At 40.8% G+C, this 14,986-nt stretch overlaps 2 protein-coding genes across 3 annotated transcripts; one reads left to right on the top strand and one right to left on the bottom strand.

Annotated features, from left to right (window-relative positions):
- Positions 1–2,884: 2,884 nt before the first annotated feature.
- Positions 2,885–9,535, top strand: MILR1 (mast cell immunoglobulin like receptor 1; the record flags this gene model as incomplete). The annotated part of the gene is made up of 9 exons (XM_082491980.1): positions 2,885–2,918; positions 3,009–3,053; positions 3,891–4,178; positions 4,504–4,788; positions 5,280–5,393; positions 5,830–5,919; positions 6,989–7,051; positions 7,281–7,340; positions 9,197–9,535. 8 exons carry the CDS (start codon positions 2,885–2,887, stop codon positions 7,331–7,333), a joined length of 972 nt encoding a protein of 323 aa, XP_082348106.1. The 3' UTR covers positions 7,334–7,340; positions 9,197–9,535.
- On the bottom strand, positions 8,841–14,852 carry POLG2 (DNA polymerase gamma 2, accessory subunit). Of its 2 annotated transcripts, none has more exons than XM_082491978.1 (8): positions 14,284–14,852; positions 13,718–13,844; positions 13,464–13,569; positions 12,924–13,097; positions 11,763–11,903; positions 10,830–10,910; positions 10,136–10,236; positions 8,841–9,266 (listed from the first exon to the last, which is right to left on the bottom strand). In XM_082491978.1, the coding sequence occupies exons 1-8, from the start codon at positions 14,831–14,833 to the stop codon at positions 9,101–9,103; spliced, it is 1,446 nt and encodes a 481-aa protein (XP_082348104.1). In that variant the 5' UTR covers positions 14,834–14,852; the 3' UTR covers positions 8,841–9,100. The 2 variants fall into 2 exon arrangements, with proteins under 2 accessions (XP_082348104.1, XP_082348105.1); XM_082491979.1 differs by having other exon boundaries at positions 9,123–9,266; positions 10,162–10,236.
- Between the last annotated feature and the right edge of the window lie 134 nt (positions 14,853–14,986).

Consider the following 14,986-nt stretch of genomic DNA (forward strand, 5'->3'; position numbering starts at 1 on the left):
TAATACTACAGGATTTAAACAGGCTCATTCTCTTAAATTTGGGACACTTCCAGCACATGTGGAAAAAATACTGCCTTAAAGCCTTTTACAAAGCCACCATAAAGATGCTACCCACCTTCAGATCTGTTGAATACTCATCACAATTACATCCACATAAATCAGCAGAAATTAAAAGCGTTATTCCAAGAGTAGTGCTTGAGAATACGAATGCATCATTGGCATGCACAACGTGCAATCCAACAGTCCTTTGGATTATGCTTTAACAAAATTCTAGTACATCCAGCCCTTCCTTGCTCTATAGGACTGAGTAGTCAAGTAATTTTTCCTGGAAGCTTCTTCATATTGACCTAACTTAACCATTTACGTTATGAACTTCACCTGAAGTCCCATTTTCTAACAAGTATGTGTTATTACTCCCCTAGTGGTGATCCAGCGACTGCAATCTGGCTTTTACACAAACTTGATCAGTAAGCCTTGGCTACCAAATCCTATCACAATGGTTAAAAAATCTTTTTACGTAAGAAGTGTCTCTATTAATGCTCTGCAAAGCAAGTATAGAAGTTGAAAAGTAAACAGATATTTGAGCAGATGAAACAGCTAGGCACAAGTATTGGACAATTAAATGAAGCATGCTTCTTCCCTGTAATCCTATGCCTATAGCTGATAAATAGGATCATAGAAAGGTTTAGGTTGGAAAGGACCTTGAAGATCATCGAGTTCCAACCCCCCTGCCATAGGCAGGGAAAGGATGTGTCAAAGAAAACATATTCAGTCCTATTTCAGCCCCTAAACCCAAATTTCAAGGAAAAAAGCCAAACAAACAAGCAAAACCCACCAAAACAAACATTAAGGACATAGATGCACCAAATTGCAGGACCTTCACCCGAGGTAAGCGTGAGAGCGGGGCTGCTTGGCGGGGTCCAAACCAGCAAAGAAAGCCACAGAGAGCTCTGGAAGTGCCCTCCTCCCTTCCCAGACAGAAACCAGAGCTTTGAACCAGCGCCTGCCTTCCCCAGGTACCCAGGCCGCACATCCTGAGGGGACCAACCAAGCTCCCAGCGCACACGCCATTTAAAGCTGCTGTACATGAGAGCTCCTGGTGACAACTAAACTTCTCTTTTTTTACGGACAAACCCGATGACTATTTGCCCTTACACACACAAAATTAATCAGTAAATTAGTCAGTAAAGCATTCACTCCCGGGCAAGCAACATCAGCGGGCCCCTCAGTGGCTTTGCAGAGCAGAGGTGGGAGGCGGCCGGCGGCTCCATGACCTCGCCAGAGACCGCGCTCAGCTGTGTGTGAGGCAGCCGCTGCCCGCAGCCCCTCCCGCCCTCGCACAGCGGGCCAGGCCGCCCTGCCCGCGCCTCAGGGGAAGGGAGGGCGGCCCGGGCTCCCTCACCGCCCGCAGCCACCGGCGGACCGCCGAGAAGATCCGGAACCGCCGGCGGGACCGAGGGAGGCGGCCGCGGGGGCTCCGCGCCACAGCCCTCAGCAACCTCCTTCCCGGCGGCTGCCCTGGGCCGGCCGCCCCCTCCTCGTGATAGGAGGGTGCGAGCCCGCGCTCCTTTCGCGGCTTTCGGGACACCTCTCCCCCTCCATCACCCGGCTGCGAGCGCCTTAAGGGCTTTTCTTTGTGGTTTTCTGACAAAGAACGGGCTCCCACAATAGGCAAATGCGCAAGCACTCCCGGTTCTTCTCCTGACAGCTTCGTTTTTACACGTGCTTCCTGCCAGCTGCAAAAAAATATTCCGGTCTTGTGGTTAGTTGTCAGCATTTCCACATAAGAAACATTTGCAAGGGGAGGGTGAAGGTTGTCTTAAAAGAAATTAAACAAAACAAAAAAAAAAGGAGGAAGGAAATTGCATGCAAAATTCTGTGAGGAAACAGACCAGGCCTCGGGAGGGATTTTGTATTACACAGGAGAAGAGGACAGACTCTGTAGGGCCTTGTCTTGTTACCTTCAGAAACTGGAGACAAAGAAATAAGGCAAGGACCGCAACAACACTGTTAAGGCATTCTCTGTATAAGTAGTTACTTCTTCACATACAATAGGGCCTAGAGTTCTTCAGAAGGTATTGCCCATGTATAGCTAAAGATCACATTTACTTTGCCCAGATGATGACAAAAAAAAAGGACATCTACTTGCTGTAACAGTAATTATGTAGCTCATTTTTTTTTTTACTCATCAGCTGACCAAATTATTCATCAAATTTGTTTCTGCAATGGTGTTGAACTCAAGTTCACGATGAGATTTGTACCTTCTAGTACAAAATCTTACTTCCTCACAGCTTAATTATTGAAGTTTGACCAAAATATTTCTCTAACAAGCTGGTTAGGTATAAATAGTTATTAGCATCTTAAAACATTTATAGATTTAATATTTTTTGGACTTTTTTTTTTTAATTATAGTGCTTCTAAACAAAAACAGTAGCACGTATTCCCTGAGTCTCAGCCATAGGATAACTTGCATTATCTCTAGCGGATGTGTGACTGTTTGATATCAATAAGTGATCTCATTCCCTTGTAAGAACAGTGCAGGAAAAATTATATACAGTCTTGCACGCTGCATGGCAGCACGGTTCTACCACACAGTGCTCTGACATGCAAAAACTGCCCATTATGTCAGCTACATCTTAGAGCAACTCTATGCAACATATAGTTGTATCCCAAACTGCTGATCCTCACTCCACAGCTTTTTCATCTGCCCACTGATCTGTCTGCCATAGGCTAAATGTAAGTGGAACATTACCAAAGTCTTTTACACAAACACCAGTAAAGATGAGCACTGTTTCCATATTTAGGACTTCCTCAACCCCTACTGCCACTCCTTAAAGATCTCATTAGTGTAACTCCACCAGCTGTCCTGCTCAGTATCAAGAAAATGTCTTTTCTCACAATTCTGCTGTTTTCCTACCGTAAGCCAAGGACATACTTCTTACATATTACAAATCTTTCTAAACAAGATCCATTGTTTCTTGTCTGAAAGCTTTCTTTTCTTCTCTTAGTTCAAATGTCTCAGCAGATTCAGAAAACTACGGGAAATGGCAAAGGTAGGTTCTCTTTTTTTTGGCTTTAGGTTATGTGTTGAAATCAACTGTTAACAAAAACAATGGGGGAGGGATTTAAAAATGTCCAGAACCTTCATGTAAAATTAAGTCTTTTGTCAGTTTACAAGTTTGTATACAAAGTTAACTGTCTCTTTACTGACCTGTAAGTACAGTCAAAAATGCTTTTAGTTGTTTTAATGTTTTAAGTTGTTAAAACATATTTTTCCCCCCCTCTAAGTGTCATAGTTTATCTTAGTAATGACTAGCTTATTAACATGCTCTATGAAAAGACATTACAAGTTGTTATTACAAATTTATTTGTATAATCTCATAAAAGCAAACTAGTTTGATAGACCATCAACGCTCCTGCTGCTACTATTCAAAAGTTCAATCTACTTACACAAGGTTAATTCTGCCTTTTTACATATAGCCACAAGTAAAATACTGCTTTGACTTTCAGGTTCACATGCTACCTGCAAACTAGCATATAAGGCTACTTTCTCCTACAATTAACATCCCATAATATTTATGTTTATTTTTTATACTTCTATTGTTTTTGTTGCTGTAGCTTAAAAGTATTTTTGTTAGTTCATCCAGATACATGAGTTAGCTTTGTGTCTATATGCTCTCTTTTGCATCAAGACATCAAGTGTTTGAAGCTGCATACTGATTTTGAAAAATACAAAGTTGTGTTTCCCGCTACTGAAAGTGGGAAAAGATATAACCGCCCTGTTTCAAAAGAAATAAGGATAGCCTTGTCCTCAACATATCTGGGGGAAAATCTGAGAGTTTCTTGGACGTTAGGTGCAGTGAACTCACTCAGAAGTTTCTTCTTTCCAGAGATGCTGTCCAATCCCAGGCTCATACCTGTTCAGAGGACTTTGAATGTAGTGATGAACCAGAACGTGAGCCTCTCCTGCCACTCAGACTCTGGATCTCCACCTGTCAGATACACATTGTTTAAACGCAATCAGAAGGTATCCACTTTAAATAGGCCAGACTTGACCCCTGGTTTGTTTAACTTGACTATTAACTCTGCCAGTGATGTGGGTGAATACAAATGCAAAGCTGAGAATAACATCTCCAGTGGCGGAAAATATAGCAACAGTCTCAACTTCACCCTTATAGGTATGTCTGGCTGTATACCTTCTCAGCTCATTTTATTTTGGGGGCACATAGCCATGCAATGTATTTGCAGCAGCAGGAACCAGGGGTTTGTTTGTGGCAGGTACTGTTTTGGACGGCACTGTGCGCCTACCTTGATTGCGCAGCTGACTTTACTGCAAATCCCTCTTATTTTCTTAAGGGTCAGCAGTGCTATTCTGATCTGGCTCGCTGAGCCCAGCATCCTTGATGTCCATCTCATTTGCCAATGCTGCTGCTTAACTCCCAGTCTTGCTTTGGAGCTTGTCCTGTACTCAGTGATGCAGTCCTTCCAGTTTTCTTTTTACAGAACCAATTTCCAAACCAGTGCTGAGCTCACCCACCTCTCAAGCAAAGAAAGGCCAGAATGTGACCCTGTCTTGTCTGTCGGAGAATGGCTCTCTTCCTATCACATACATATTCTTCAAAGGAAGACAAAACATCTCTCCCCCAGTGAAGATGCACAAGAGGGAAGCAGCTGTGATTTTTCTATTTATCAACTCCTCTAGTGACTTTGGAACCTATAAATGCAGAGCTGAAAATAGCTTTCGCAATAATACAAAATACAGCAACAGTTTCAACTTTACGTTAGCAGGTGTGCATGCATGAAAGTTTACCACTCTCAATAAACAGGGACCACACAAAATTCAGAATGTTGTAACAATGCAAGCTTTTAGACAGAAATTTTGTTCCTCCAAGGTAATGTTCAAAATATAATTTTTAACAATACAAAAAATAATTAGTTTTTTTAAAGTAATGCAAAAAGATTGAATTCCATGCAGCCTAGAAAATAGAAGTTGAAATGACCATACAGGATGACTCACTTTTACAAGAGACCTCTTGTCCACCTTGGAGAGAGTCTAGTTTCATTTTTCTCTCTGGTCCTATGAAAGAGTTTACTGGCAACAGCAAGCTCCCTTCCTTCTGCTGTGGTGGTGCACACTTGGGACTCTCGCAAGTAGTTACATTAACCACAGTTAATCCAAAAGCTGAAAGAAATGCAAGTCTTGATTTTAATTTACAGAAATTACTTAGAACATGAAACAACATTTCATTGCATAAACACCTTTTTTTTCTTTTTGGCAGAAGAAAGAAGCCATTCTCGGCCCCTGATAATTTCTCTTGGGCTGATCGTGCTACTGTTCCTAATAGGATTTGGTCTGGCAATTCAATTTTTCATAATTCCCTCATATAAAGCAAGTAAGTTACTTGAATGTCTGTTTCATTTTCCTCATTTATGTAGTCAATACATTTTGGTGTGTAAACATCTTGTTACAAGTAAAGTTATGCTCTTGGTATTTTGGGATGTTGTCAAGTCTCCTCTTAACCAGCATAGGCAACTTAACAAGACATTGACAAGTCAAAACCTCTCAGTTTTGTTTTCAATGGCAGGTTTGGGATGGGGGAAGCAAAGCAACATCTAATCTAATACATAGAAATGTTAGAAGGAATTGGATCTCATTGATCTTAGTAAAGAAAGGAAGTTCTATCAAAAATGCCCTTTTTTGGGCATTTTAATCATGAAAATAACATTATCTGAGATCCCTACGTATTAAATATCATGTAGCTGTTTATTTCCCTCTAAGAAAAATTGATATATGTATATAGGCATGTGATTTTCTTTTATAATTTGCAGAAAAAATTAAGTCTACTAGGTCCTCAACTGGCCTTACTTCACCAGGGAATGCAGAAGACTCTGAAAACTACATCATATACACAGAGATTGGTAAGTTCATGCTACTCCCATGCAGTCACAAAACGTACTTCCGGGAGTTTGGTTGAAGAATGCTGTGATACTATTTGTAGCTCATGTGGGCAAATTTCTTCAGGTACTGCAAAAGCAGTGGAAGCGGACACCTGCTACCACTCAGTCAGTGAGCCAATACTCTTACTGACCGTGCCTGGCAGAGGCATTATTTTTAGACACTCAGGATCCATATTTGGCACTACCTGTCACTCATGCAACCAAAACTGCAACTGGTTAAATGAACTGAAATTCTACACAAAAATCTACTGTAAACAGAAGTGAAATGAAGAATTGCATTTGGCAACTCATGGCGAGGACTGAAATAGCCATTACAGAGGAAAAGAAAATTAAAGGCAGTAAGTACATCAGAGGTGCAGTGCCCATTTACTAAGAAACAAAGTGGGCTATATGCAAGTGTAGCAAAATAACTTACGTAGCTCCTGCATTCTGTTCAAAATTGTTCACGACACAATAGTTCTTTATTTCATGTTTCTTAACTTTAACAAGACTCAAAGTCAGTTCAAACTGAAATTATGCTAGACAACAAAGCAACTGACCTATGTTAAGACATTATACTACTTCAACTGCAGAAAATACACAATAATGAAGACATTACATGAAAACCACAATGCCATTAACTTGTAGTTTTCTACACTTGCATTATACATGAATGCCAATATTTTCAAGGGAAAAAGAAACCCCCAAAACAAACCATCAAAGGTATTATGTTTCTTGTTTCTAAATATCAAAAAAGGGATCATTCTCTCTGAACAAATCTGCCTTCTCGTTGCTGTAGGAGACAGGTAGGATTCTAGCTGCTCTGCCACATTAGCTCAGTGCAGCTGTTCATGCCAGATATCAATCAGTATTCTACCCACATAGCCTGCAAGAACAGTGACTATAGCTCTGATAAGACCTAGGAACGATAAAGCATGGTAGATTTATACTCAATATGGAATCTTGCTGCTTTGTTTCAAGATTATTAAAAAAAAAAAAAACATCTGGTTATTCTTTTGTAATTAACTTCTGTTCATCATCTTTAATACAGAGCCTGTTAAACCAGAAGAAGAATACATCAACTTTTCTGTTCTTAGAAGAGAAGATGAAAAAGGTGAAAACCTCAAGCTATAATCTTGGAACATCTGATGCGCACAAATATGGTTTTGGGGGATTTTGCTGGGAGGAGGCGGGGTTTAGATAGTAGCAGTTACATACATCACCATTGTATGACCCAAAAATTCAAAAATTAGTGACCAAGTTGCTGATGGTATATTAATTCTTCTACTGTTTATCTGCACCCAAAAAAAAGGAATTATGAATTATGTTATTCTGGCCTTTAGCAGAGAAGACACCATGTGCTACAGTCTATTCAAAGGTCCTCATGAGAGACTGAACACAAGGTAAGATCTCTTTTGTGATTAAGTTAATCACATACTTTTAAACAATCTTTCAGTCCTCAGATGTGGTAAGTACCACCAAGACTGCACAGAAGGAGGTGATGTTTAGATACTAGTTTCCTGGCCTAATTATTTTGTAGACAGATAATATAGCTCATTCTCTGCTAGCAAGCAAAATCCCCAAGTCATAATCTCTAAGGTCTTCAACTTAAAAGAAAAAGCAGAACAGATAAAAATTGGAATTAACAAAGACCCAAACAGCAATCCCATTATACAAACAGCAGCTTATTGCCCAACTAGCACCATAAAAAAAAAAACAAACAAAACAATGCTATGACAGGTAAGATCCTGCTGGACACAATATAGTCTGGCATTATATGCATCTGATGCATAAATAGAAGTAAATGAACGATGTAAAGCTTTCACCCAGACCCAAGTTCCTGTACAATTAACAATTCTGAAATAGAAACTGGATTGCATGCAAACATAAGATAATCAAAAGGCCTTGGTCAAGTATTAAAAAAAAAAAAAACACAAAACAAAAAACATCTCAACTGTGTTGTCCTCTTAGGCACACGCTAGAGGATCCACATTTGGCCTCTGTACCTGCAGCCTAGCAGCAAGGATGGTAATTTCTCACTTCAACATTACTTCAGCTCTCAGAGTAGGAATAGGATGCTAAAATTAACTTTCAGGACAGTTAACTCCAAAACAAATTCTCCATCCTGCTATGGGCTGTTACTTAGATGTTTCTGGGTTGTTTTATGTCATTCCATAGCCAGCTTACGTAGAGCTCCATGAGTTCAGGAAGTCACACAGCCACACTATGCTAAACTTTGTATTGTATCTAGCATAATTACACTTTGCAGCAATTAATATTATTTAGTGTATAGCAGTTACAAATAACCCATTTATAGTTAAATAAGCACCACGTTAACAGCAGAAATTTTTAAGGCAAGTTCCTATGTTACATGACATTGATGACCATCAGTGGCTGCGTGCCTTATTGTGCACACCTTAGAGCACTTCAATACAGTGATGTAACAAGCTGTACAGCATAGCAAATCTACAGACCAGAATCACTCAATTTCATATCTATGCAAACTCTTGTATCTAATTTTGACTACAACAATCAGCTATATGATAAATATGATCACATATTAGTCCCTTTCCACCATTTTCTATGCACAGACATTTTTTATCCACAAAAATGCTTGTCAAAAGCAATTTACAATTTATTTCCTATTCTTCTTGTTACTCTTGGTATGTATTTCTGATTTTTATGTTTAGCAAGTACAAGATGAAATAGCTTAAGTGTTGAAGAACTGAGGCCATGTGATTAAAATACATTCCTACAGACAGCAGAAAGATACTTACTGGTGTTATTAAAACATTTAAGTTTTGGAAGTCTTAGATCAAAAAGATTTGATATGAAAAATACCATTTTCCAGAAGAGACCATAATTGTGTTGGCAATACACAGGTGAAGATTAATTTTTACATTAGGATGGGGTATTTTCAATAAGATAGTAAAACAGAAGACATGAAAAAGAATATGGTTAGCCCTGTGAATGAGGGACAAGTTTGTTTCTTCCCTCTTTTCAAGGTAACCTGGAAGACCTAGATGGCCTAGATTTCAGAAAACAGGTGCACCGCCAAGTGTTAGCAGAACTATTTGCAGAGAAACCACAGAGTCCATGACACTGTAGAATTCAGTTCAAGCACAGATGTTTACGAAATTCCTTTTATTTGACGAATTTAAGTTTACACATTTTTGGCTGCTGTTACATAATTAGTTAAAAAGTCCTTGAGCCTAGAAATGTGCATCATTTCCTTCATGGTGGTGTCTCTGCTTCTCAGCTGGACCACTCCATTCTCTAGGGTGGCATCAGTTATCAAGACCGTGAAGAGAACACTCATCTCATCGTACCTGCAAGGAAAAGAGCACACCTATTACTGCTTTTTGTGTATGAAAAAATCAGATAATTTATGTACAAATGACCATAAGCTGTAAATATGCATTTTGCTGTACTGCACTAAGTTCAGTGTGAAGACACCTGTTTTCTTGTTGCCCTTCACTGCTTTCATGATTACATTTCTTTAAATTATTTACTTTAGTACATAAAAAGAACGTTATTTAGTGACCTATTACAAGAGTATTTTTGTAGAAGTAGAATATATTTTTCTTCTGTTACTTAATAGCCAGACTTACTTTGAAGACTACTGCACATGAACGTATGGGGAAAAACAGTCATCAATATGCTCAAAATTCACTCCCGATCAACAAATCACGAAGCCCTCAAATGGAACAGCAGTTTCTGTCTGCACAAATAATTCCATCACATACGCTAATGGTAATGGTTCCAGACTCGGAAGAACTGTTAAGTTCAAGACTAGACACAGTGTTCTATCTGAAATAGTACTTAGAAATGAAACACAGAACCAGCCCAGATGCAAGAATGGGGGGTGAGGGTGAGAAACAGTTTTGCGAGCTTATGACTCATCTTAAGAAATTTATTTTCAATAGGAGAGTCTCTAAAAGGCATTTCACAGTTCCAGAGAAACAACAATAACATGTGAAAGGCTTATACTTCACTTAATTTTAAAAATGAACTATCTGACATTGCTCTTTGTAATACAACTAATCAAATACAAGTTTATGGTTTGGGATACGTGCCTTCAGTCATGTAGTTACTGCACTCGATGACTTCTTACTGAAAACAGGCATATTTTCGCTAGTCCACAGAAAGTCATATTTCACCTTCATAGTTTAATTTACAAAAGACTATTTCTCCTTACTTTGTATAAAGCTGTTCCAGAGATACCTGCACGGTTTCAAGATAACCCGGCCATACGGAAATTCTATTTTCTGACAGTTCATTGAACAATCCTTGACAAACCTGTGTTTATTTAAAAACAAAAGTTAAAAGACAGACTTTGGGCATTTGAAATTCTTTACAAAGAAACCATTAAAACTCTAGTATGTGTGGTATTAGCATTCCTAGCTGGCGTTAATTTTCTGGCTGAAAGAATCTCAAAGTAGAAAGCAGCTTGGCAATTAAATTTCCATTTCTATTTAAAAACATACCAGTGTAGTTTTCCTCCCTTCTTTGAGGACTGACTTAATGACTGACTTAAACAAAAGCTTTTAAAAAATCCTTCTGAACATGTGACCCATGCATTAAGCTAATTCTGAAAGATTAAGAAGTGGAGAGGGATTTTGTTGTTTATTTTCCTTAATTTTGCATGGAACAAATATCAACTCTACTAATAGTACTAAAAGCAGTGTGTTAACGCAAGGAAGGCAGCTACTACCCAGTGTACTCCTTTGACTATGACTCACAAGCTGCATAGCAGAAGCACAGTGAAATCTGTACAACCACGGATCTCCAAGAATCAAAGCAGCAGCGTGATTTTCCCCAATGTAAACAATGTCTGAATTGTAACAGGTTACATGGAAAGTCAATACTCAAAATACTTTCTTACAACATACCTGTCTCAGCTCTGTTGTTGGACCTTTTCCTACATCCAAGGCCACTTTAAGAGGTGCTAAACAAGGATGAAGCTTAAGTACCTAAAAATTTTACAAAAAGCAACAGATTACTAAACGTATTTAGTGTGAAATTCTAAACAGAACTAGGAAATACTAATTTTTATACTACTTTTTTTTTTTTCACTGAAATTAAGGTTCTAAATATGCAAAAATTTTCTCATAGCACAAAATCCTGAATTAGGAGCAAGCTGTATTTTATAACTAGCACACATGCCAGCTAGGTTAGCATGGCAGAAATTAGTCCATTTTGGCTGAGCCTCAGAAAAGAGCTGAAGTTTTGTTAGCAGAGCTCCATCATCTTTAATGGAGCCAGAGCTATCAGAGACAGTTACCATGGTATCAGAGACTGTTACCATCCAGTCTGCTGCCTGTTCTTAAAGGATGTTTGATTAACAAGTGCTGTCTGAGAGTTAGCACTCTAACTCCAGAAAACAAGGGTAAAAGTAGGAATAGTTACAGTCCCACTTTTTCTACTCTTCTCAGCAACCTTCAAATGATGCTGGAAGAGACAAACTCCTCTTTCCCACAAACAGCAGCTACATTCCAACTCCTCTTAACTCCTTCACCACTTGCAAGGCAACTGCCTACCTTCCCATCAGAGAGAAGGTAAAACAGGAAACATGACCTCAGAATGAGAGAAAAATTGCTTATGTGGGTGAAAAGGATCACAGAGGCAATCCCGTAGGACCAGCCTATTGCAGCCAGTGAAAATTGTTCTGTCTGCACCTCTTGGGAAAGGGAACAGAGGATGGAGATGTGGAAAAGGGAGATATTTCCATGCTTGAATTCACCACATTGTCTGTGGGGTTTGTACTTAAAGCTGCCTCTGCCTTATATCATCCGTTCTTCCTTACACTTTCTACAGAAAGTTACCTTTCTCTGTGAATTTTTCTTTTTTGTTAATGGATTTTCAGCTAGCTGTAGAGAATCAAAGAGATATGCTAACACTCCTCGGTCCAGATTTCCACTCACAGACAGAACATGAGGAATAACATTCTTCCTTCCATCTCGGCCCTGAAGAGACAAAAAACCACAAAGGGATACCTCAACTATTGTCTCAAAGGGCCTTTTGTTTACTTTAAATGTATAATGAGACACTGAGCTCAAGCTCCCTTATTACATTAAAATACAGTCCCACATATTTTTAAAAGTTACCAGCAATCTTCAAAGTGTAACTATAACTAGACACGACTGTAACACTGGGGAAAGCAGACAAGAGCAGGATGGGATTACTTTCTTGTCCTGCCTCTCTGATCACACATTGAAATCTACGGCAAATACACTCAAAACTCTGCATTTTCCTTTGGCGGTTTGTAGCTTACTTTCCAGTGACCACAAGGATCTGTCCCCATATTCTCAGAAATCACTACATAACCCACAGTTTCATAGGTTACATTAAAGTCTTCTGCCTTCTGGATAGAAATAAGCTGCAAAACCAGGAAAGGCAGACAGGACTGTCCCGAAAAGGAGAAGGTTGCAATTTACTGGTAAAATACCAAGTTACTCTCATTTTATCTGTTCAGTCTGACTTCAAACATTGCCATTCGCTAGAAGTTTGTCCCTCTCCAACATATTCAGTGGAAAGGTTTCCCTCTGGTCTACTCCCCCTTCTGCGTGTGGTAACTTCTATAAAGGCATTTGCAGTGTTCATAATCCATGAATCCACATACACTTCTACATATATGGAATTGGACAAGCTACAGAAAAAAAAAACATTTACAGATTCTTTTTGATACGAACTTACTGCAAAACACAGACGGAGTTTGTCTTGACATCTACTCACAGATAGAGGTCATTTCTAACTTTGAAGAATTAACTCCTTGCAAAAAAAAAAAAAAAAAAAAAACCCAACCCAAACCACGATTTTATCTGCTTTTGAAAATTAAGGTCTGACTGTAGAGTACCAATTGTACTGTTTTTACAACAAAAGAACAAAAAGATAGTCACATGCTAAGCAACTGGACCAGAAAAGAAACGCTTTCTCTCACATGTTATCATCTTTATAAAAAAAGTTTTTAATATAGTAAAGCTTACAAGTAATTTTGAACTATCCCCTGGATACATCTGTAATAGTTCAGTATCACCGAGGTTCTTCAGTGTTTCTATTGTTTCTGTCCCCCAAGGAAAGCTGTAATGTAAATTAAATCCTCTTCTTCCTTCTTCATCCTGAAAGTCACTGCTGCTGAAGTTAGATGGGCCTACTGCGAACTAAAAATTAAAAGATATAAGAGGTGATCACTACTGCGCTGTACTACTACAAAAACCAAGTCTGTAATGCAAGCTGATGTCTATGATTTTCAGCAAAAGATTTTTATAATTACAGCCCAAATCTCTTTGTTGTTTTACAGTATTTTGATCTCAAATCACTTACAAACACAAGACATTTGCCTTTCTTCAAGTCACATTACAAACTACTTAACAGGTCTGTCATAAACTTAAGTATGAAATACATGTATTTCAGTGACAAGAATACGCTAGCAATATAACACTATAAAACCGATCAGGGTGTCTATTCCCCCCCTCTTGAGATATAAAGGAGCAGGCCAAGATTTCCCATAGGTGCGCTGCTGTTACCTTTCTCCACCATTGCAGCCTCTGGCGTAACCAGTAATCAAGCCACTGTCCTGCAGTTCTGGGAGAGCTAAACCATGCAAGCAAAGACGTGGTCCTTTCGCCTATTCTTTAAACAATAGCAAGGTCAGCAAGTTAACTCCTTCAAAAATAACAGGGAAAAAGCAAAAGACAGTATTCAAAAATAATCCAAAAGTTAAACAAGTGCAAACAGTTGGTTTAAATATGGAAAGGGATTAATCCCTCTATTACTCTACCTTACAGGGGTTTTGTTGTGTCGTTCACTTTCTGGAATAGAGTGAAAGCATACTCCAATTTGAGCAAAGCCACAAGGCAGTCTTTTGTTCACCAATTCTAAGCAGCTAACATATTGCGCCAAAGCACCTGTCAAGAGACAAATAACTAATTTTAGCAGCTACAAGAAAAATTTGAATTTTTTAACTTTACTGAGAGTGACTGTAGCACGATACACAGCTGCTTAAAGGTGCGGTACCGCTACCGTTAATGTTTTGCAGAGATTAGCTCAGCAGTCGTCTGTAGCCTGATTGCTCCGGGTACTTCGGCAATTGCAACTTTAATGTGCCTTTCCCCTAATTACACAGGAAAGCATCCGATGCGCACTTCGGCATTCATACTGCTCAGGTCCTTGAAAAGGACACAAACTCACAGCACGCAGATCAACTTTCCCAGCGCTCTAACGCAACTGAAAATTCCCTTAAATGCAGCTGCTTCACTCGCAGCAAGAAACACACGAGCAGGCGTCCAGAGCTCTCCAGAGACCCGCCTCATCCCTGAGGTGATGGGGCTCTGACGCGGGACGTACCGGGAAGCAGGCTCTCACGAAGCATCCCCGCGCTCCCTAGCACTTCTTCCAGAGAAGGACCGCCGTTCTCCTGGCTACAGCCCCTGCCCCGGAAGGCTTCGCGCAGCGTCTCCGAGTGTAGCAGCCGGAGCCCCTGCCCAGCCCGAGAAGCGCCGGCGGCGGGCGGGCCGTGGAGGGGGGCATCCACCGCCAGCACCTGCTCCCGGAAAGCCAGCACCGAGTCCCACCACTGGGCCGCCAAGTTGCTCCGCAGCGCCGCGCCCAGCGGCCCGAAACCCGGGTGGCAGCCGCTGAGGTAATCGCACCAGGGCAGCGCCAGCCGCGGCTCCGCACCGCCCCGCAGGAAGTGCCGCCGCCAGCACACCTCCAGCAGCTCCTCCCCGCCCGCCGCCTCAGCGCCGCCGGCCGCTGCCACGGCGTAGAGCCGCGCCGGCGGCCCGACCTCGACACCCTCCGCGACCCGAGCGGCGGACGGCCGCTGCCTCAGCATGAGCCGCCCCCACGGAGCGCGGCCACACCACTGTCCCCCTTGGCGGCAACTCAGCGCCATCTTCCTCCCTCATGGCGGATGGGGGTGGGGGGGAGGGAGCGGTGTTGCCACTGCGCATGCATAACATCTCCAGAGGAGCGAGCGAGGACACGGCGACCGCGCACGCGCGCTGGCACTCGCCGGCCGGCCGGTCGGGGCCGTTCCCGCCAACCC

This window comes from Vanellus vanellus, assembly GCF_965231255.1.
Source record: "Vanellus vanellus genome assembly, chromosome: 17".
NCBI classification, from domain to species: domain Eukaryota; kingdom Metazoa; phylum Chordata; class Aves; order Charadriiformes; family Charadriidae; genus Vanellus; species Vanellus vanellus.

What these genes read in the sequence shown, in the direction of transcription:
- POLG2 (XM_082491978.1), bottom strand. Translation starts at nt 14,833, where the DNA reads ATGGCGCTGAGTTGCCGCCAAGGGGGACAGTGGTGTGGCCGCGCTCCG. An exon ending in GGCTGCAATGGTGGAGAAAG is followed by an intron (nt 13,098 to 13,463) that starts GTAACAGCAGCG and finishes TTTAATTTTTAG; the next exon opens with TTCGCAGTAGGCCCATCTAA. An exon ending in CTGGAACAGCTTTATACAAA is followed by an intron (nt 9,267 to 10,135) that starts GTAAGGAGAAAT and finishes TTTTCCTTGCAG; the next exon opens with GTACGATGAGATGAGTGTTC.